The sequence below is a fragment of the Sarcophilus harrisii genome, chromosome 2, assembly GCF_902635505.1.
Source record: "Sarcophilus harrisii chromosome 2, mSarHar1.11, whole genome shotgun sequence".
NCBI classification, from domain to species: Eukaryota; Metazoa; Chordata; class Mammalia; order Dasyuromorphia; family Dasyuridae; genus Sarcophilus; species Sarcophilus harrisii.
Window position 1 is genome coordinate 501,996,103 of NC_045427.1, and position 23,146 is coordinate 502,019,248.

The 23,146-nt window shown below is 37.7% G+C and overlaps 1 protein-coding gene across 1 annotated transcript in view; it reads right to left on the reverse strand.

Moving 5' to 3' along the window:
* Positions 1 to 4,866: 4,866 nt before the first annotated feature.
* Positions 4,867 to 23,146, reverse strand: part of HDC (histidine decarboxylase) — a 30,066-nt gene continuing 11,786 nt past the window's right edge. Inside the window, exons 6-12 of the mRNA XM_003755929.3 lie at positions 21,778 to 21,921; positions 21,424 to 21,490; positions 19,585 to 19,747; positions 19,406 to 19,496; positions 12,441 to 12,539; positions 7,011 to 7,112; positions 4,867 to 6,010 (exon numbers count right to left, since the gene is read on the reverse strand). Of these exons, the coding sequence (XP_003755977.1) occupies positions 5,261 to 6,010; positions 7,011 to 7,112; positions 12,441 to 12,539; positions 19,406 to 19,496; positions 19,585 to 19,747; positions 21,424 to 21,490; positions 21,778 to 21,921 (1,416 nt within the window). The 3' untranslated portion in view covers positions 4,867 to 5,260. The remainder of the gene's footprint in view (positions 6,011 to 7,010; positions 7,113 to 12,440; positions 12,540 to 19,405; positions 19,497 to 19,584; positions 19,748 to 21,423; positions 21,491 to 21,777; positions 21,922 to 23,146) is intronic.

A 23,146-nucleotide genomic window follows, 5' to 3' on the forward strand; every position in this document is an offset into this window, starting at 1 on the left:
CTAAGAAGCCCCAGGGAGAGGCTGTAAGGGTGCTGTAAGCCCTTGCCAGTTGCCAACTACTTTGGTTCTGAATGAGTCAGTTTTATAATGTATTTCACATATAATACCACATTGCATGTGTCACTGATGTCCTGTCCCTTCTCCTCCCTCTGCCCACTCCACATATGCTTTGAATTTACTCCATTCTCTGCTCTTGGAACCCCTAATTTCCTATAAGACTCAGGTCAAACAATATCTTCTATATGAGGTCTTTTCTTGTACCTTTTAGCTGTGCTAGTTCCTTTTTTTCTCCCCATTCCCAAGGTTAACCAAGATGTTTCATATTATCTTATAGATAATTAATATACACATATATGCCATAGGTGTGTAATTCCATGTAATTTATAACTATTTATAGATATGTATACATATAATGTACAGTGCCTGTCCTATTAAAATATTATCTCTTTGAGAGCATAGACTGCTTTAGTTTTGTATTTAAATTACCAGTGACTAACAGAGCATGTGGCACATTACAAGTGCTTAATGAATGCTTGTTCTTTTTGTCTCCATTTCACAGATGAAGAAACTGAGCCTCAGAAAAACTTTCCTATTGTAAAGCAATTAGTAGTAGAGTTAGGAATTGAACTCTGATATAAATCAAAGTCCAGTACTTGATTCACTATGTCATGTTGTCTTTCACATAAGAAAAACAACAAACATTTTTAGGCAAGAGAGTAATTAATTATTAATTAATAACAGATAGATGGTGTAGTAAAGTGCTGGGTCTAGAAAATCCAGCCTCGGATATTTAATAGTTGTGTGATCTTGGACCCTACTTCAGTTTCCTCATATGTAAATGAGTTGAAGAAGGAAATGGCAAACCAATCTAGTATCTTTGCCAAAAAAATCCCAAATGGAGTGCCTCAGTCCCCAAGAAAGAGCAAATTTCAACAACCACAATGATGGAATAATAGATTGGTAATCAACAGATCCTAACACTGAGTCTGCATCTCTGCTTCAGTCTCTAAAACAAGAGGATTTAACAAAGTAGTTTCCAAGGATTTTTCCATTTCTGCTATTCTGATTCTTTGAGAGATTTAGTCTTCAATGTTAACTCAGTCTCACTTTAATAATAAACTTAAGAAGAAGAATATACTTATATTTATTTAGCATATTTATATAGCTCTTTAATGCTTACAAAGTGCCTTACATGTCACCTCATTTAATCCTCATAACAATCCTGGGAAGTAGGTGCTATTATTATACTCATTATACAAAAGACTGAGATTAAATAATTTAAGGTCATACTACTAGTAATTCTCTGAGGCAAGGTTGCAACTCAGGTGGTTAATACCTCCAAATCCAGCACTTAATAGTGTCTGGCAGCTACATCCAACACTACATAGCAATTTCTTTGCATCCTCACCTCTTGCTTTTCTGGAGATACATTTCTGTCTTAGCTTGTGAAGAGATCATCACCATGGACTCTATGCTTCTGTACAGTGGCCAGAGTCTTGTCCTTCTAGATACTATAGTAGAGAGTGAGAAGGATATCCCTTTCCCAGCCTTCTGGTTTCCCATCTTATTCCCATGAGGCATTGGTCAGGCAAAGACAAATGATCAGAGACTATTAAGGAAATATTGCCAGAAGTACAGTTAACTGCATTCCAGTCTGTACTTGAATGCCAAGCTGAGGATGTTCAAAGGGAGTATAGTACAGAAAGAGCACTGGATTTGGAAATGGAAGATGTGTCAAATCACACCTTTGTCATTTGCTACTTGTGTGAGCTTGGGTAGATCATTTCACTTCTCTAGGACCTCAATTTCCTTATCTAGTAAAAAGGATTATTCCAGACTTCTGAGGTCCCTTCCAGTCCTAGATTTATGATTCAATGGATCCTAGGACCCTACTTTCCACTCTGCTACCCCTGAGCACTGAGAACTCCTGTTTCAGCTCCATGCTAGCCATAACAAAGATTTTGTAGTAACTGATAATGCAAGACAGTGGTGGAGAGTGAAAGTGAATATCTTTATTGGGACTCATCATTCTTATCAAAGGATGATACATCTAGGGCTGGAAAGGATCTCAGCAGCAATATTATCTATCTTATTTTGTTTTAAAGGTAAGGAAACTGAGGCTTAAGGATACAAGTGTCTTGGCCAAGGTCATCCTGGGAGTAAACATCAGAGGTAAAATTAGAACTTGAGTCCTTCAACTCCAGAGTCATTCCTTTGTCCACTGCACTGCCCCTCCTCTTATCAGTGCATTAGCATTTGACAATTTTGCAAGTTTTATCTTTGATCTGTTGATATCTCAGGGAGGATTTAAACTCAAACTAAAGAAATAACCTGGACTTTGTTTTATTAAGGATATGATTGAATGCTGTTGAATCACTGGGAATCCAGTGAAACTGAGTAAAGTCATAAGCAGGAATGGTGCCCATTGCAAGGTCATTCAGCAGCTCAAACATCACAAAATGGACCTTACAATTGAGACACCAAAATGTCCAGCCTGCAAAGATGCTTCAGGACCCATAGCTACAGAGGCTTGGATCTTGACTATATTTTGGCTTCTCTCTCCTCCCCTCCTGTACTTGCCAGAAATCAGCCAAACCAACCATCAGTACTGTAATGAGCTGAAGCTCGAGTTGATGCACTGAGGTCCCAAGCACATGAGACTAAATAGTAATTGGACTATATTAATATATGCTTGGAGAAAGAATGGCCCCCACCCACTCTTTGTGCAAGTTCTGATACATTGTATAGGAAATGACATAAGGACAACTTTGGTGGATGGAGAGAGAGGGGCGGGGAGAGAGGCAGAGAGACTGCTGGCCAGGTTTGTGTCACTGCTGCTCACAGTCCTATCGCCATCCCCCTTCACCTCCATAAAGAATAAAGATCAAAGATTTCCCTTAACCTGAATTCCTGACTCCGGCTGATTTTAAAATATGCGGTCATCACACAGTACTATACTATAAACTCTTGGAGGATGAGAATTGTGTAGTATCTGAATTTTATACATCCTCAGGGCTCCTTTTATGGGAGGTGGTTTAGCAAATATGTAGTATATGTATTTTAATTGCTGTATTATATTGTACTCCTCCAAACAATTCCCTTTCCTCCAGCTCTTCTTCCTCAGCCACCAGGCTTCTGATAACTCTGAGGTCTCCCAATCTCCTCCTCCCTTGGCTACATAACACACCTGAACACCTCCACCTTAATGTGAAGAAAAAAAAAAAAAAAACCAAAAAAGCTCACAGTGGGTATTTATTTGCAAGATATCCCTAACTATGGAGTTAGAGATTTGGAGCCATTAAATCTCACTTTAGAGATGAGGAAACTGAGGTATAATATAATGATACTATGTACCAGGCATGCTACTATGGAATACAAAGAAAGGCAAAAATAGTTCTTACTCTGCAGGAGCTGATATTCTAAAAGGGAAGACAATATGCAAATCACTATATGCACACAAGATTGTTTGTCCTCCGTTCTTGAAGAGGACCAGGACATCAGGGAGGGGATGCCATGACATGCAAGTGAGTTGGATGTCAGTGAAGAGGCTGGGCAAGGTCACCTGCTTCACTTTTCCCTCCAGAGCCATCTGGGTCCAATGACCAGATATAGATCAGGATGACTGAATGTGGCTCTGGATGAAATGGAAGACCTTGGTCTTTTTTAGTGAAGACTTTCAACAGGTCTCAGTTTGACTGAGACAAACCCCATACAAGATATACAGAGAAAATTGGAGGTCAGAGAGAAGGCACTAGTTGGAGACTGGGACAAGCCACCTGGACAATGTGAGATTTAAGCTGAGTGTTGAACAAGGCTGGAAGGCTGTGAGGGAGAGCTGTCTAAGTATGGGGGGAAAGTTGTGGAATTTGAAGATGGAGTTTCATGAGTGAGGAACAACAGGAAAGTCAAGTTGCTAGATCACAGAGTATGTAGAAAGGAATAAAAATTAAGTGAAAAAATAGGAAGAGGCAAATGAAAAGGGCTTTAAAAGCCAAATTATGTATTTGATCCTGAAGGTAGTAGGGTAGCCATTGGAACTTCCTGAAAAGGAAAGTGACAAGGTCAGATCTGAACTCCAAGAAAATCACTTTGGCAGCTGAGTAGAGGATGGGCTGGAATACATATATATATACACACACATATATATAATGTAGTTCATGCTCAAAGTGTAAGGGCCTATTCCTGAGTGGCAGCTGAATAAGAAGAAATAAGAGTGTACCAGGTGTTCCAAAGGGAGAAACACAGAATTTGGTCAAATACATTGGATATGGTGGGTGAAAGAGACAGAAAACAGAGACACAAAGAGAGACAGAAAAACAGAGATGGAGATGGAGAGAAGGAAAAAGAGAAAGACACAGAGATAGCAACAGAGATGAAACACAGAGACAGATGGAGAGAGGAGGAAGTTTGCAAGGATGACTCCTAGATTATAAGCCTAGGTGATGGTGCCTTTAAAAATAAGGACTTTTCATAAGAGAGTGAATTTGAAAGGTGGGAAAAGCAAAATTGATTCTACTGATGAAGTCTGAATGCAGATTGAAGCACACTCTTGTCACTATCTTTTTCATGTTTTTTTTTTTCTTTTTCCATTTCCTTCTTTCACAACATGACTAATCTGGAAATATGTTTTATATGATTGCACATTTATAACTATTTAAAATTCTTACCTTTTGAGGAAGGGGAAAGAGGAGAGAGGGAAGAAGAAAATTTGGAACTCAAAATTTCTTTTTAAATGAAAGTTAAATGATTGCACATATATAACCTATGTCGAATTGTTTATTGCCTTAGGGAAGAGGGAGGGAGAAAATCTGGAACTCAAAATTTTATTAACAAGTAAATGTTAAAAATTATCTTTACATGTAACTGGAAAAAAATACTACTAAAAAAATCAGTTCTATTTGTACATGTTCAATTTAAAATGTCTATGGCTTATCCAATTTACACCTACAGCTAGAGGGAAATCGACAAGGGGCATTTCTGGAGTAATTGGGCTTCTTACACAGTGCAAACTCAAACACTTCCACATTTTCTAAAAGGGAAACATAAACCCCAAAGAGCCTAGACACGAGAGTTTTCCTTGGGCTTAGTTCAGTTTCAGGAATTAATAAAATCACAAAAGAAACTGTTTTACTTCAGGGACAAGCACATATTTATTTCTCCATAAGCTGAACCACAGAAGGGGGAAGACTGCCTACAGAAGCTCACCTTGGCCCTCCTCCCCGTGCCGGGCCGCTGGAATGGACTGACACAATGGACTAGCTTAAATGATAGCTTGCAAGGGACAGCAGGGCAGTTGGATGCCACACTGGATGCTGCATTCAGGAAAGTTGGGGACACTGTAAAACTTAATCAGCCTTTTGAAGGCACTTTTCTTCAGCATCATCATCTCCTCAGGAAACCTTGACAGGAGCTTGATCCGCGCAGAGCCCCCACTCTTCCCAGGGGCCTCAGCCGGTCCTTGCTTCTGACCCAGCGGCTCTCGAGCTCCCCCCATCGGCACGCTGTTGCAGCTCAGGGAACGGACAGTCTTCTTCTTATTCTGAACCGATAAGTAGCTGAACAAGAAGGAGGACAATTTATGCTTAGTGATTTCGGGACCCTCCTCTGAAAAGCAGTCGTCAAGGGAATACACATGATCATCGAGAGGCTGGCCAACTTCTCTTCTCGGGGGCCGCACTCCCACACACTGAGGCGGTTCCCCTGCCTCATCTTCTCCCAGATTCCCCTGGGCTTGAGGGGACCTTTCGTTGGCCACAGGCCTGAGCCCACCAGCCCCCAGGATGCCGTTCCCATCCTGGGGCGTAGGCTGAGACGTGCAGTGCTGGCTCAGGATGTGCGTGGCAGCATCTCGGATGAGGCTCCAGTCTCGCAGGATGTCCTCCCTGGTGGTAAACTGAGAGGTCACAGTGAAGCGGATAATAAACTTGTCCTGGATGATGGCTGGGATGAGGAAAAGGCATCCAGATTTAACAAGTTCTTTTAATACCCTTTCAGTTAGACAATTAGGACCCTGTTAAGTGGATGAAGAAAAAGAAAATCCATGTCAATAGAATGGCACATTCCCACAGGCACCTCTAGCAGTTCTGTAACTCCCGTAAGGTAATGTGGTACAGTAAAAAGAATACAAATTCTGGAGCAGAGGAGCTGGGTTCACATCCTCTTTGAATATTACAGTGTGACCTAAGGCAAGTCACTTAATTTATGTAGGCCCCAATATTTTCAAAGATGACACCATCTCTCTGTTCTAGCCATTTTTCTCCAGCTGTTCTTCATTCCTGGAATGTTCTCCCCACTCCATTCCAACTACCAACTTTTCTGGCTTCTTATATTCAGTCACTTTTCAATTATGTCCAACTCTTCATGATCCCATATGGGGTTTTCTTGGCAAAGATACTGGAGTGGTTTGCCATTTCCTTCACAAGCACATTTTGCAGATGAGGAAACTGAGGTAAATAGGATTAAATGACTTGCTTGGGATCACACAGATATTAACTATCTAAGGCTACATTTGAACTCAGGAAAATGAGTCTTCTTGACTCCTGACCCAGCATTCTGTCCATTGTGCCACCTAGCTTCTCTGGCTTGATTTAGAAAGCGTTGCTAATGCAACGTCTTAGTTATAGCACTTTCCCTCTTTTAATTATTTTCTATTAATTTTTTATATAAGTTGCTTTGTTTGTATTTTTTGCATATTGTCTCCTCCATTAGATTGTAAACTCTTTAAAAGCAGGAACTATCTTTTGCTTCTTTTTATATCAACAGCACTTAGCCTGGCACATAGCATGAGCTTAACAACTGTTTACTGATTACATTGGATGAATGAATTAATTTATAAAATGTGAAGGTTGAACCAAATGACCTCTATAATTGTCTCTAAGTTTATATACATAATATGATTCTGAGTATTCGCAATGAAATAGTAATTGTACTTCCAGAAAGCTGAAGTTCAGTATTCACTCTGGCACATGGAACAACTCTGTCCAGAATGGGAGTCCTGAAGATATCTTTACCTTTAAGCGAAACACCACCAAGCCAAGGTGCCTTTTGGCAGGAATTTCAAAAAGGGGGTCATTTCTGACCAAAGACTCAAAGTATTTGGCCATTTCAGTACCCTGGAATATCAAACAAACAGAGAAGACAAATAACAAAGTAAGCATTTCAGGGAAGTAACAAACACTTCATCAACTTTCACACAGTAATAGTTGTTTTGGGAGACACTAAGCAGTCTGATCATTTTCTTGTACATTAAAATCATCTTACTCAAATCCTATTTAACTCATCTGATTCCCAGGCTTAGAAACCCACCAATTTTCCCACCAAACCCTGCATACTAGGCTGCCATTATTTTTATAACTTTTGACCATTACCCTTCTCTTCCAGAACTTCTTATTCTTTCTCCCTTGCCTTTCAAATTCTGCCACCCCCTGCATCTAGAATACCCTTTCTGATTCCTTGGACACTACAGTTGTAGTTTTATGTATTCTTAGGTCTTTTTCATGCATGCACAGGCTAGAAGTCCTCTTACCTATTATACTATAACATACTCAATTTAAAACCCTTACCCATCTTTGACTCAGTCCTCCAGTCCTAGAATTTAGTATAAAACTTTAATACAGGGGTTCTCTCAGTTTTCTGTGTCATGAACTCCTTTGGCAATATGCTAAAGTTCATGAATCCCTTCTCAGAATAATGCTTTTAAAGAAAATGCTAAATTTTAGTTATAGGTTAGTGAAAATAAGGATGTAATTTTTCCCCACTTAAGTTCATGAATATCTATCTACCTATCTATATCTATCTGCTATATGTATCTATCTATCTGTATATTCCCTAATCTCTACAATTCCCTAATCTGTACAATTCCTGATAAATAGTAGGTACTTAATAAATGCTTATTGACTGAATGAATGACACAAAGTAAAAAATAAAATGTTGATCTATTATTAAATATTTACTGAGGACCCTTCCTCCACCTACTCCCATAACACACATTCTGAAATTTAGCACTTTCTCAATTAAGAATATAGATAATAAAACATTTTAAGAAGGGATCCTGAGGCTTCACCAAACTTCCAGAAAGATCCATGAAACACAAAAAACTGTGTGACTTTGAGGCATTTAATATTTAAGGAAATAGCAATGAAGAGATTATATGGTTTAATTAAGATCACACAGTTAGTTACTAGTAGAAGTAGGATGCAGGTTAAGTTCCTCTGCTTCTTTTCCTAGCTAGTGATGGCAGAACAATTATTATTCCTCATTCTTAACTTTCTGCATAAGCCATTTTAAAATTTGGATAAGGAACCATTAAGGTGTCTCTTAAAATAATTCAGAACTTTCTTTGAACTAGATCACTGATTATGTAGATTATCTGCCTCTATTTCTTCACATCATTTAGGGTTCTGTTAAGAACAAGATTGTAAGTTTTGAGGTCTTTTCCAGCTTGAAATTCGTAATGCTATGAAACAAAAATATTAGGATTAGCAGGGCTATTTTTACTTTGAATACAGCTGAGAGATAATAGCCTTGACTAGAATCCTGAAGGTGAAGGGGGGTAAGGCTCAGTTAGAACCTTATTCTGCTTTACTCCCCCCACTCCCTTTCCCTTCCATCCTTTCCTTTGTATCCATTGCACTTAGCACAATTCTTGATAAATAGTAGGTACTTAATAAATGCTTATTGACTGAATGAATGACACAAAGTAAAAAATAAAATGTTGATCTATTACTAAGTACTTACTGAGGACCCTTCCTCCACCTACTCCCATAACACACATTCTGCCCTGTTCATATTAGAAAATACGCCTTCAGCCCAGTCCTTCTACTCCTGCAGACACAGATCTAGCAAGGGAGCTTGAAACAATTAAGTAATCAGTTGTGTGATTTTAATTACGGATAGCAGGAATATAGAGAAGGGGGAAATCAGTGAAGCTTGAACAATCAAGGGAAGGCTAATGAAAAGGATAGAACTCCAACTGGATTACTGACACATGGCTAAAATTTGGATCCATAAAAGAATGGAGAGAAGACATTCTAGGTAAGAAAAACAGTATGATGAGTAAGGGCAGAGAGATGGAAACAACCATTGCCATTCTGATGTAACCCCTATCCCAAAGCTCATTGATATATGACTTTCTCCTTATTGGTGGAGATGAATGTCCTAACCAGTGTGAAGGAAGGAACCATGCAGGTCAGAATATTCATCTCCACCAATCAAGAGGGAGTCCCATACCAATGGGCTTTGGGAAAGTGTTACCTAGGGAACCATAATGGTACTGATCTGGCATTAGTAAAAAGGGATGAAATGAAACAATTGAAGAAATAGACTGGGCCAGTTTATGAAAAGTCTTGAATGTCTGGGGCAAGGACTTGAAGGGATATTGACTTTATGAGAGCAACATTTTAAGGAGATTAATCAAGGTGTACATGACATCAGTATTTTCTAGCTGAGGTATCAATATTACAGGATCACAGATTTGAAGCTGGAAGGGACTATAAAGAGCATTGAGTCCATCCTTTTCATTTTATGGATAAGAAAACTGAGGCTAAGTCACTAAAGAAATTGGCTAGTCTCATACAGCTAGTAAGTATCTGAGCAAAATTTGAATTAAGGTCTTGCCGAATCCAAGGGATGGCAAAGTGGTATAAAGTAGGGCTTCTTCAACCTTTTCCACTCACAATTTTTTACATGACCCCAGTTATGTAGATATATAAAATAGGTGTACAAATCAAAATTTACTGGTAATAAATCATAAAGAAATTTATTTTGAACCAATTTTTTGGTATACATATAATTTTACTATTTATTGAAGCAAAAACAAATTTGTATACTAGTGAGATGGATATGCTTGTCTATTTTTACATAAAGAATTAAATCTTGGTGGAATATTTGATATCTTTTACTGTTGCCAAATTTTTTGCAACTCCTATATTCAGCTATATGACCCCAGCTGGGGTCCCTACTCATAGTTTAAGAAGCTTTGGTATGGACAACAGAGTGCCAGTCCTGGAGTCAGGAGGACCCCGAGTTGAAATCTGGCCTCAGTCACTTACTAGCTGTCTGACCCTGGTCAAGTCACTTAATCCTGTTTATCTCCGTTTCCTTATTTGTAAGATGAGCTGAAGAAATTAAAGGCACACCAATCTAGAATCTTTACCAAAAAATCCCCCAATGGGGTCACAAAGAGTCAGACACAAAGATTGAAGGATTGAACAACAACTTGCCAAATCCAAATCTAGCTATACTTCACTGTTTCTAAAAAGTTAGGCTTTCCTGATTCTCATCTAGCCATCTCACCACTTGCCCTACTTGCCCTCTTACCCTGCATATCAGCCCTTTGGTCCAGGCCACCTAGGACCTTTGCACACAATCTTTCTCCTCCCATCTACCATTATTACAATGAGGACCAAAAAAAAAAAAAAAAAAAAAAAAAAAAAAAGTCTATAGATTGATAAGAGTATTCCTTAGTAAAACGGTTTTCCATTCTAAATCACTAACCTATAAAATTAGTAGTTGTTACCATTTGAAGGGTTTATAGTAAGTTGTTTTGTTTGTTCTGGGGGGGAGGAGTGGTGCAGAAGCAAGAAGGAAATGAAAAGTATCCTTCAGTTTAAACTGATAAGATCTAAACTGCTTACATTTATCAACAGTACTTTTTCAGTAAAATCTTGTACAAAAGTGAAAACAATATTGTTGGATACAAATATTATTTCACAGATTTGACCAGTAATAGGATCATAGAACCATAAATCTAAAGCTGGAAGGGAAGTCTATCTGGGAGAGTTGTGTAACAATCATGACCCATATTCTGGACTAACCTTCAGATTCCTAGGACCACAGGTTTAATTGTATTATCCCCAGTCCTCCCAACCTTTTACTCCCTGTCTTTTGAAACAGCCTAACCCAGACACCATCTACACTTTGTTTGGTGGTCGATAAGGCACAGAAGGGTATGAATGGATGAGAACAACCCTCAGGAGTGTCTGTGACAAGAAACTTGGCCCTGAATATGGAGCCAATATATCTATAACACTCACCAGAGATCTGAGTGACAGAATGCTTCATTTAATTTTCAGTACTGAGCTTTCCTTAATTTGATTAGCTGTGGAATGCACAAGACAGCAATTTTTTTTGGTATCCCAAGTACAACTGTCATTTCTCTAAATGTCAATGCCCTTTGAAAATTTTATCAACATGAAAAAACAAAAAGTCAAAAAAATTTCACAAGACTAAACATCTAAAGGACCATGTAAACAAACTAAAGTCCTACTCTGATGTTTCATGCTGCCATAAGTAAGCCTGGGTGAATGAAGAGTATGTCAGTGGGACTCAACTTCTAAAGGATTGGAAGGTTGGAAAAAATCATTGCATATAAGTCTAGTGTTTGCTTTCCAAAAACCAATCTAATATTGGAAAGGCTTATTGTCAGAATGTTGGCTATACATGATAAATGTGGAAATGTTTATAGAAGAATTGTACATGTTTAACCTATATTGGATTACTTGCTGCCTAGGGGAAGGGGAAGAGGAGGAGAGAAGAAGAAAAATATGGAACACTAAGTTTTATAAGGGTGCTTGTTGAAAACTATCTTCGTATATATTTTGAAAAATAATTAGTTATTATTAAACAAAAAAGAAAGAAAGAAAGTTGGCTATAGCAACTGATAAAGATTGTCTACTGAGACACAGAAAAGCAATGATATCCATGGCAGGACCATTGGCATGGATGAAATCTTAGTTCTTTTAATGTATTGAAAAACCAAACAAGAAGCAGTAAACATGAGAGAAAATGTGATGTACTGGAGAGAGGATTTAGAGTCAGGAATCTTCCCTCTGAAATAGACTACAAGACCTGAACTCAACCTCTCTGGCACTCAATTAGCTTCCTGGGACTTTTAAACCATAGGGAGTGGATCTACACCAGTGGAAGGGAAGAGACTATCTTTCTTTTTTGCTGATACCTGTATTTCCAGTGCCTAGCACTTAGTGAGAGCTTAATAAATGCTTACTGACTTAACTTTGGAGTCCTCTCACTAGGAGATCTCATGAAATCATAGATTCTGACATAAAAGGTAATATAGAAATTTCTCTGTCTATACCATATTGTTGGAATTTCTAAACTGCAGAAAACAGCCTATATTTTATATTTTAATTTTGTCATTGTTTAATTTGGAAAAAAAATTATAAAATTGTTGGGTATGTGGTTGATTTAAATATTGTGTTTCTAAGAGAGACAGAGAGAAACAAAAACAAGAAGAAAAGAAAGGAAAAAAGAGAGATGAGAGAGGAAAGAGGAGAAAAAAGAGAGAAAGAGAATAAATACATTTCAAGGATCTTCCAGTATGCTCTGTGCTCCAGCTACTGTAGTTTTTCTGGTCAGGTTGACCTAATTTACGTCCCTGTTAGAAAATTGTATAACATATAGCATCATTTTTTCCAACATACATGTCTGACGTGGGCTTGGAGATTCTTCACTCCAAAGGAGCGGATCACAAACCAGAGCTTGATAGAACGAAACCGCCGACTCAGAGGAATCTGCCAGTGCTGAGAACAAAAGAACAGGTCCACAGGTCAGAAACAAAGATGGGCACAGCCCGGACTCAGCTAGCTCCCTGTTGTCCCTTCCTGCCTCCCTCCCCCCCCCCCACCTTGGGACATTCACCATCACCATGACACCTGAGTCTGCTGCCTCCAGGGAGGATGAGGCATATCTATCCACAAAGTGAGACCAAACAACCTCTCTCCCAGAAGACTGTGGGACTGAATCCCTTATGGCTAGTGCAAGTCAGGAGGCAGGTGGAAATGGTCACTGAGTCTTCTTCTCTGAAAGTCATTTAATTTTAAATAATAAGGCCCAGTTCTGTTATTTTCTTCATTTTTGAGTTGACCAGGCTTTTGTTTACCACTAAGAGTCCCTAAAGTCTTTTAACAGGTGAAATCAGGGAGTGAAACTCAAAAGTCATAGTCTAATATTTTATTTTGTAAGCTACAACATATGGGGGAAATAACACTGAAAAGTACAAAGCACTATACCAACACAAGATTAAATAGAGCTACATTAAATAGAGCAGCTAGCTGGGATAGTGGATAGAGGGCTGGGCTTGGAGTCAGGAAAACTCCTCTTCCCAAGTTCAAATCTGGCCTCAGATACATGTGATCCTGGGATTGTCACTTAGCCTAGCCCTGTTTGCCCCAGTTTCCTTTTTTTTGTAAAATGTTCTGGAGAGGAAATGGTAACCCACTTCATTATTTTTGCCAAGAAAATCTCAAATGGAGTCATAAAGAGTCAAACATGATTGAAAAAAACAAGTGAACACAACAAAACTACCAACATTAGATTGTACTTGTCACTTAATTGACACAGGCAATTTAACAGATGAGGAAACCTTCTACCAATGCAGAATGGGTCTCTGTGATTTATAATCTCAGAGAGCTGCCTGGAGCACTTGCCCATAGATAACTAACTAGCAAGTGGCCGAAGTGATACTTGAATGTAGCTCCTCCTGACCTGGAGGTCATTCCCTATGCCATGCTGCCTCCAAGATTAAATAATAATATTCAAACTTTTATCTGTTTCTGGGCCAGTCATCAAAGAATTATGCTCCACAAGAGCAAATTGTATAATTTCTTTGTATCACTTGCACCTAGAACAGTGCTTAGCACATGATCGGTGCTTAATAAATACTGACCGAGCAGCTACATACAGTGGATAGAGCACTAGCCTGTAGTAAGGAAAATCTGAGTTCCAATCCAGTCTTAGACACCTCCCAGCTTTGTGACCTGGGCAAGCCATTTAATCCTTATTTACTTCATTTCCTCATTTATAAAATGGGGACACACCAGAGAAAGAAATAGTGAAACATTTCAATCTCTGCCAAGAAAACCCAATACTGTCCCGGGTTATTTTTACCTTCTGAATCCAATTCTCCCTGTGCAACAAGAAAACTGTTTGAATCTGCACACAAACATTGTATCTAAGATATACTAGGACATATTCAACATATATAGGACTGCTTGCCATCTAGGAGAGGGAGTGGTGGGTGGGAGGGAAAAAATCGGAACAGAAGTGAGTGCAAGGGATAATGTTGTAAAAAAAAATTACCCTGGCATGGATTCTGTCAATAAAAAGTTACTATAATTAAAAAAAACAAAAACAAAAAAAACCCAATACTGGAAGTCTGAATGTGACTGACTACCACCACAAGCTGTTTGATTGATTACTCAACCTATTGCCTCATCATGATTTTCTTTTTGGCCTTTTGTTGGCCTCAAGTTAACTTTTCTTAAGGCTTTCAGATCCTTAGGACTTTATCCCTCTGTGGTTTAGTGATTTGTTTTAGAATTTACTAATAACACAGTAAATTGTCCTTGTAATGGTCAAAATCAATATAGCTGAAAGTTCAAGGATAATCAATCCCTCTAACCTAAGGTCTAGCCAAGGAAATAATGTGAAACCAACCCTAAGGACTTTGAAATTAGCCAAAGGCTAAAAATATTTGCAGATCCTTTGATAAATAACAAAGTAGCCATAGGTGAACCATGTTCACAGGAAACGCCTCCCTTTCTCCCCACCTCCACAATTATCAATCATCTTATCCACCACCCCTAATGATCCCCCTTATTTCCAATAGCGGACTTTTGACTGTCCTATCAAATAAACTAGAAGTCTGCAAATACATTTATCCAATCCTATCCTAGTTTGCTCATCTCTGTACCTGTTCTTTGTTTCCTCATCTCTGTACCTGTTCTTTGTTTCCTAACAGGCATATGTGTATGACATCTCTATTTTGGTTTAGAATGTTCTTATCAAGGGCAGTCAATATTGGTTTTTCTAAGTAAAATTCAGACACCATAAATTCTCTTTTCAAAGGCAACCCAGCAGAGGGAGACAGAGAATGAGAGTAAATAAAAAGACTAGCTTTTCCTACAAGTCGACTCCTAAATTCCATTTGTACAGGGATAATAAGAACATTCAACTTCCAAATGGTTATAGTTTGCTATTCTGCTTTTATTTTAATATAAATATAAATATAAAGGATGTTGACTTTGCTTTCTTCATAATGTGCTCAGCTCCAAGAGCACCAGACTATAACTGGAGCAGGTCAAATGAAACTTATCCCAGGACACTAAAATAAAAATTTCTTTTTAAAGGTTTTGTAATTTGCAAGTATGTTAAGTGTATATTTAGATTTATCACCTTCAGTCTTTTTGTAGACTGGAAACTAATAAGGTTAGTTAGTAAACTACCTGTAATTTAACTGGCATAGGGAATTTCCAAGGAAGAAACTCCCTTTTTCTTAAATATATATTGGTACCTACTCTGCATTGTAATCTTGGAGAATTCCCTGGTCTGCTCAGGATCACACAGACAATATATGAGTAAGCTTAGGTCCTCCAGACTATCCAATGCTACATGATGCCCCTCTAACTAACACCTAGATAACAAGAAAAATTATTTAAAATAGAAGTTACTAAAAGGTAGTTTCCTTCTCTCAATGGATGTCTACCAGGTAAGTTTCTCTCTGATCTGGCCCTACACTGTTCCCTGATAAGGGGCAATCTCCCTAGTTCCTACTATGTGAAGTTACAAAGCCAGAACTATAACTAAAACAAGGCAGCTAGGGACTTTGGCACTAAACCAGATAACTGGACTTCCCCCATCCCCTTCCCCTCTGTTATTCTAGATTAGTGGTTCTCAAATGTTTGTTCTCAGTTTTATACTATTAAAAAATTATTGAGGATCCTTCCAAAAAGTTTTTGTTTATGTGGGTTGTATTCATGATATTAGAAATAAAAACTAATTTTAAATTTGTAGAACTTCTGAAAGGGTTTCAGAGACCTCCAGGATTCCCTGGATCACATTTTGAGAACCACTGGCCAGGAACATGGTACAAAGAAAAAGATAGATAATTGATTTGAAGACAGAGAATCTGAGTTCAAATTCTAACTATGCAATACCTCCAGTAAGTCAATGATGTTCTATGTTCCTAAATCTTCTCATCTATTAGATGAGGGGGTTAGACTAAATGACCTCTGAGTTCTACTGTGCATATAACTATTTTTGTTTGTGGGTTTTAAAAAAAAAAAATCCTAAATATGCTTCTGCCTGAGGTATATCTCAATACAGAACCAGGAATAATGGGCTCCTATTCCCCACCATGAGTCAGGGCCCTGAATTTCCTCTCCTGATCAGCTGAATTTGTTTCAATTACTTTTTATATTATCCTGATATGAACTACAAAGCTGATCAAAGGGTATGAGCAGTATTGTTTTCCCTATGTGTCATTTCAAGTTGCCTACCCTTGGCACCAATATTGCTAGTTAGACCTGTGCCCATCATGATAAATTTGGTTTTTTAAAATCTGAAATTAACTCAACAGGATTCAACAGGATGGTTGATTCAACAGACTGGTTCTACAAACAAATCTTGGAGCCTGGAGGGGTTGAGAAGGCTATCCCCAGGTCTTTATGACCAAAGCAGAACTAGAGATCATTACTGATCACAAAATAGAAAATTTCGATTATACCAAACTGAAAAATTTTTGTACAAACAAAACTAATGCAGACAAGATCAGAAGGGAAGCAATAAACTGGGAAAATATTTTTACAGTCAAAGGTTCTGATAAAGGCCTCATTTCCAAAATATATAGAGAATTAACTCTAATTTATAAAAAATCAAGCCATTGCCCAATTGAAAAATGGTCAAAGGATATGAACAGACAATTCTCAGATGAAGAAATTGAAATTATTTCTAGTCATATGAAAAGATGCTCCAAGTCATTATTAATCAGAGAAATGCAAATTAAGACAACTCTAAGATACCACTACACACCTGTCAGATTGGCTAAGATGACAGGAAAAATAATGATGATTGTTGGAGGGGATGCGGGAAAACTGGGACATTGATGCATTGTTGGTGGAGTTGTGAACGAATCCAACCATTTTGGAGAGTAGTTTGGAATTATGCTCAAAAAATTATCAAACTGTGCATACCCTTTGATCCAGCAGTGTTACTACTGGGATTATATCCCAAAGAGATTATAAAGAAGGAAAAGGACCTGTATGTGCACGAATGTTTGTGGCAGCCCTTTTGTAGTGGCTAAAACTGGAAACTGAATGGATGTCCATCAGTTGGAGAATGGCTGAATAAATTGTGGTATATGAATATTATGGAATATTACTGTTCTGTAAGAAATGACCAACAGGATGATTTCAGAAAGGCCTGGAGAGACTTACATGAACTGATGCTGAGTGAAATGAGCAGGACCAGGAGATCATTATATACTTCAACAACAATACTATATGATGACCAGTTCTGATGGACCAGGCCATCCTCAGCAACGAGATCAACCAAATCATTTCTAATGGAGCAGTAATGAACTGAACCAGCTATGCGCAGAAAAAGAACTCTGGGAGATGACTAAAACCATTACATTGAATTCCAATCCCTATATTTATGCACACCTGCATTTTTGATTTCCTTCACAAGCTAATTGTACAATATTTCAGAGTCTGATTCTTTTGTACAGCAAAATAACATTTTAGTCATGTATACTTATTGTGTATCTAATTTATATTTTAATATATTTAACATCTACTGTCATCCTGCCATCTAGGGAGGGTGGGGGTAAGAGGTGAAAAATTGGACCAAGAGGTTTGGCAATTGTTAATGCTGTAAAGTTACCCATGCATATATCCTGTAAATAAAAGGCTATTAAATAAAAAAAAAAAAAAGAGAAGGCTATCCCCAAGTCTAGCTAGCTTTTTTTTTTATTTGAGTTATTACAGAGTTCTCTATACCCCTTGTGAACAACGAGCACTTTTATATCAAAGGTCATTGGCTATCCCAAGTCTAGCTCTTCTTTTAAAAAATCAGCACTAGTTCTAGGGCAAGTATAACATCATATTTTAAAATAAATATATCCATGATATGGAAGAAGGACCAGATGGACCTTATAGCAAAGATTGTTGGCCTATGACCCCTTTTTACAGGTACAAACCATCCCCTCACAGTCTCAGCTATGGTGCCCTACTAATTCACTATTGCCCTGCTCCATAGTTCCATTAGGAGTAGTGGGATTGTCTTTGATGTCAGAATGCTCAGTGCCAATCTTAGGGTAATAATATTTCTCAGAGGTCACAGAGAAGTCAACTCACGAGACCACTGATATATGATGCTATTCTGAGTCTTTCCATATCTATCTATTTTTACCCTCAGTTCAACCATCTGAATTAAAAAGGAGCACATAACTCAGGGCTCAGGCCAAAACAGTAATGAAAGCATCTGTGATGAGAGGTAAAGAAAACAGTATCTTGCCCTGATCTGGCAAGAAGAATATCTTCCAAGAAAGCAGCCTAAGTGCCCAATTTCTTTAATTCACTAGAGCAGAATTACATAGGATTCATAGATTAAGTTGGGATGTTGGAAGTCACCACTGATTTCCCAGAGGAGGAAACAGGCCCACAGAGGTTGATGAGAATCAAACTCAGTAGGTGTCTTAGGCAAAACTGAGCTTCAGGTATTTCTGACTTTGTGTATTCAGCTTTGACACTCAATGCTAAAGCCTCCTAAGCACTTTCACACTTGCCTCTCCTTTCTGAGTGGAAGGCAAAAGAGCAGAACAATAAATTCCTCCTAAAGCTTCTCTTTATGAAGGGCTCAGGATTTTCCAGCAGACTTCATTTTCCATAGGTTGATCTGTTTAATTTCAATCCCATCAACTTCTTTTTACCTCCCTTTTGTATATTGTCTTCCCCTATAAGATTGTAAACTCCTTGAAGGAACAGCATATTTCTTTCCCTTATTTGTACTTCCAGAACTTAGCACAGTGGCTGACGCATAGTAGGCGTTTAAAAAATGTTAATTAATTTACTGAATTTAGGTCCAGTGTTCCACTCACCATGTTATTTAGCTGCTTTAACACAAGGGTGGCATATTGGGTCTAGGGACACGGTCTATGTTTAGTTAAAAAAGAACCTGTTGATCTAATTTATTTAGACTTGAAAACCCTTAATAAGGTTCTTCAGAAAAGATAATTTTTTTTCAAATTGAGTCATCATGGGATTAAAGAAAGTGCTTTTTAATGAATAGGACAGAGATAAATACTTCTCTAGATTAAGATGTGAAAAGTTTTTAAAAAACATGGAACTAATTCTCATATTTTAAAATAAATATATCCATGATATGGAAGAAGGAAGACATTGAAAAAGTTTCCAGTTTGCTGATTACAGTAGATCAAGCCACTGGGAATAAACTACATGGAGATATTAAAAGCCTGTATAAATGATTATTTAAAAAGTAAGCTTAGTGTGAGCAAATATATGTGAATGAATGAGTGAGTGTCCAAAAACATTATCCAAATATAGGACCTGAGGTCTTGTGAGCTTGTTTGGGGCTCTATAATTCTCACCATAAAGTCTGTAGCTGCTCCGGAGTTGGCATGCCTGAGGTAGACGGGATTCACATTGAAGGTCTGCTGCAACTTGAACTTGTCTTTGACCCTGTGGGGAGTAAAATGGACATTGCTGGATGAGGCCTTTTCAGAGGCAGATGATGATGTTGCATGTGTGGCTTGGCAGCTGCACTCACCAAAAACCAGTACAGTCAAAGTGAACCATCATCCACTTGGAAGGATTGAAAGTAAACGAATCAGCATACTCAATACCCTTCAAAAACACCCGGAATTCAGGGCAAAGGAAAGCAGTTCCTGCATATGCAGCATCAACATGGAGCCACAGGCCTTCTCTAGCACCTGTAAAAGCAAAAAGTCTACATGACTCTAAGAATTCTTAAAATAAGTTACCATGCATAATGATGGATAATGCACTTTTGAGTCTGTCCATATCCATCTATTCTTAGTTTCAGTTCAATCATTTAAATTTAAAAGAAGCACACATTTCAGGGCTCACACCATGACAGTAATAAAATGACCTATGATGAGAGTAAAGAAAATAGCAATATTTTGTCCTGTTCTAGGACTGTACTCAAAAGAAATTTGAGTATTTGATTTCTTTAATTCACTAAGGCAGAAGGTAATAGGATCATGGATTTGGAGTTGGGATCTTGGAAGTCATCAGAATCCTGATTTCATGGAAGAGTTTAAGAATTTTTCTCTCTGAAATTTGGACTTGATTGAAATTTGATTATGGTCCAAAGGGCAAAGTGAAGCCCAAACACAGATCTATGGCATAAGGTATTTTCAATATAGATCTGAAACAAAACAAAACAACAACAACAACAACAACAACAAAAGGATAAGGGATGGAAGTAGGGCAGATGGGACATGACATCCTCTTTCTTCTTTTAAGAGGAGTCCAAATTCATTCCTGCTTAAATCCTAGGGATAAGATAACATACTTTTTTATTTTTTCATATAAAATAATCCATAAACCATCTCACTTCCTTTCTTCTATCTTTAAGGAAAGATAAACATAAGCATGGGCAAGGAGTCTTGTGGCCTAGGTTAAGACCTGCCTGGCAAAGCCTACCCAAAGCATTGTTGGTAGAAAAGTGCTTTGTAAATCTTAAAACATTATGTCAATATGATTTTTGTTATTGTGATTATCTGTTCTTCCATTTTAATGAAAGGAGTGTCAACAAATCTAGCAGACCCTAGCTTAAGCTATAGGACAAATGTTATTCTCCTCTCGGATTATCTAACTTTGAAATCCAAACAATGATGTTTGGAGTTCCTATCATTTTGTTCCTTTCCCATTGTCTCTTCCCCCTACCCTCTTCTTCCATTGACCTCAAATGGGGAGTTGTTTACTGAAGGCCCCATACACCCTAATAACTTGGTCTGGACTCACTCAGATACAGGACAGAACAGAAGTCTCTGAGATTTGTGTATGGCTAACTCCTAAGAAAGGTAACAAGGTTGGACAAAGCTAAGATTTATTCCTTTCAGCAACAGTCACTCAGAGAATAATAATAATAATACTGACTATCAGGGAGCTCTTAGCTACCTTCTGTGACCCTTCTGCTTCTATATTAGACAGATTTTGACAGCTCAAGGAAAGGCAGAAGTGAAGTCCTCCCAAAGCAGTTCCACACTGTCAATACTTAAGAGTTCTGTAAATTTATTGGTGTGTTTAATTCCCTTCACCAATTTAGACCACAACCCCCTCAAGACATAATTAGAAGTCTTTGTGAATTGCTATATCTTTTCTCCCTACCCTATTCTCAATTTAAAAATAATAATAAATATCAATAATGTCTCTCTGAATTTAAGTAAGCTGGTCCTTGGACAAAAACATAAAATTTTGTCACCAAGGCTACATTCAAAGTCTTTCCAGCTTTGTAAATGGATCTAACAGATCCAATGTTCTGCTGGCATAGCTTCAAAGAATTCAAGGTGACCTCCAACTGACTAACAAATATAGAAAATCATTGGATAAGTCATCTTAGTCAGACAGGGCACATACTTACAAATAGGTCCCAGCTCTGCCAAGCAGTCAAATGCACAGACACCAGTGGTCCCTAAGGTAGCACACACCTGAAAAAAAAACAAAAAAAAAAAACCCAAGTTAGATTATCATGATAGATGGGCTCAACTTGTAAATCTGATTTCTTTTAAAAATGAAGCTCTAATCATAAATATTAAGTCACCAGTTACTCTAGCATCACTTATAATATTAGATTATTTCCATTCCATTTTTTTAGCATATTACTTATCTTCTCTCATCAAAAGCCCCTTTCCCACATTCATTTTCTATCATTCAAAATCACATCAACTTATTTCCGTTCAAGTCTCATGATGTGCATTCATTCATTCCAACTTACAAAAACAGGCACTAGGCCCTGTTTCCTGTCCTCTTCAATTGCTTTCTGAAGGATTTCACCTCGGAGGGAGAAATTTTTATCCACAGGAAGGAATTTCATCTTCACAAGTGAAATCAGACCAGCTTTTTCAACTGAGGAATGGGCCTAAACAGATGAGAGGGAAAACTCATCAACTCCTAACACCTGATATTACTATAAAATCACAGATTTAATCTAAATCCTGCCACCTGCACCACTCTCCATTTTGTAAATGAGGAAATAGGGGCCAAAAAAGGTTAAGTGATCTATCTAAGGTCATAATGTTATAAAATAGCTGGAGCTACCTTTGAATCCAGGTCCTTTGACTCCATAGTCATTACGTTCCACTGAACTACTTTATATATTTTATATATTTCCTTTATATATTGACATGTAAAAAGGATCCAGTGAAGCACTTTATAGTTTTTACATAGTTCCTTTTTCATGTTTATATTATTACATGTAAAAAGGATCCCCTGAATCACTTAACATATTTTATGTATTTATTTACATAAAAAGTGGTTTCATTGGAGTATTTTATATATTTCTGCAAAGCACTGTATGTATTTCATCTCATATGAGCATCACATCACACACTTTGAGAGAAATGTTTTCGCTATTCTTGTTAAAGAGATAGAGAAATGAATTGAGAGAATTTAAGGTCTTACAGCTGTTAAATATCTATAGCAGGATTTGAACTAAGACTAAATCAAGTACTTTCCCAGGCTGACTCATAGTAAAGTTGTAACAACTTTGTAACAATAATGATAATGATAATAGCATATACATATAAGTATATATATCTATGTATTTACTTTTTTATATAAAGCACTTTACATATCTTAATTCATTTGATCCTCACAACAATCCCGTGAGGTAGTTGCTACTGTTATTCTGATTTTACAGATGAGGAAATTTAAACACAAAAAATTAAGTAACTTGTATAGAGTCACACTAGGAATGTCTGAGGCAAGATTTAAAGGGGACTAAATGTCACTTTAGAATAAAGAAGCTCTAGAATATCACCTACTGACTTCAAAATTCATCTTGTGAAGACAGTGACAACTTGGAATTTTTGTGCCTGGGACAAATTCAGTTGAGTAAAGGATGGAGTTAGGGAGAGGGGAGGACAGAGGCGGGAAGGCAGAGCAACAATTGGCAAATCATCTATATAAACAAACCAGGAAAGAGAGAGTCCAGTCTTCATCTTTCACAAAGACTTTTGATAGGAAAAGAAAGTGGGCATTACAGGACCCTAGAACAAAAGTCAATAAACTATGACCCAATCCAAATCTGGCCCACTACCTGTTTTAATACATATTTTGAAAAGTAAAAACCATTCTTAGCTCAC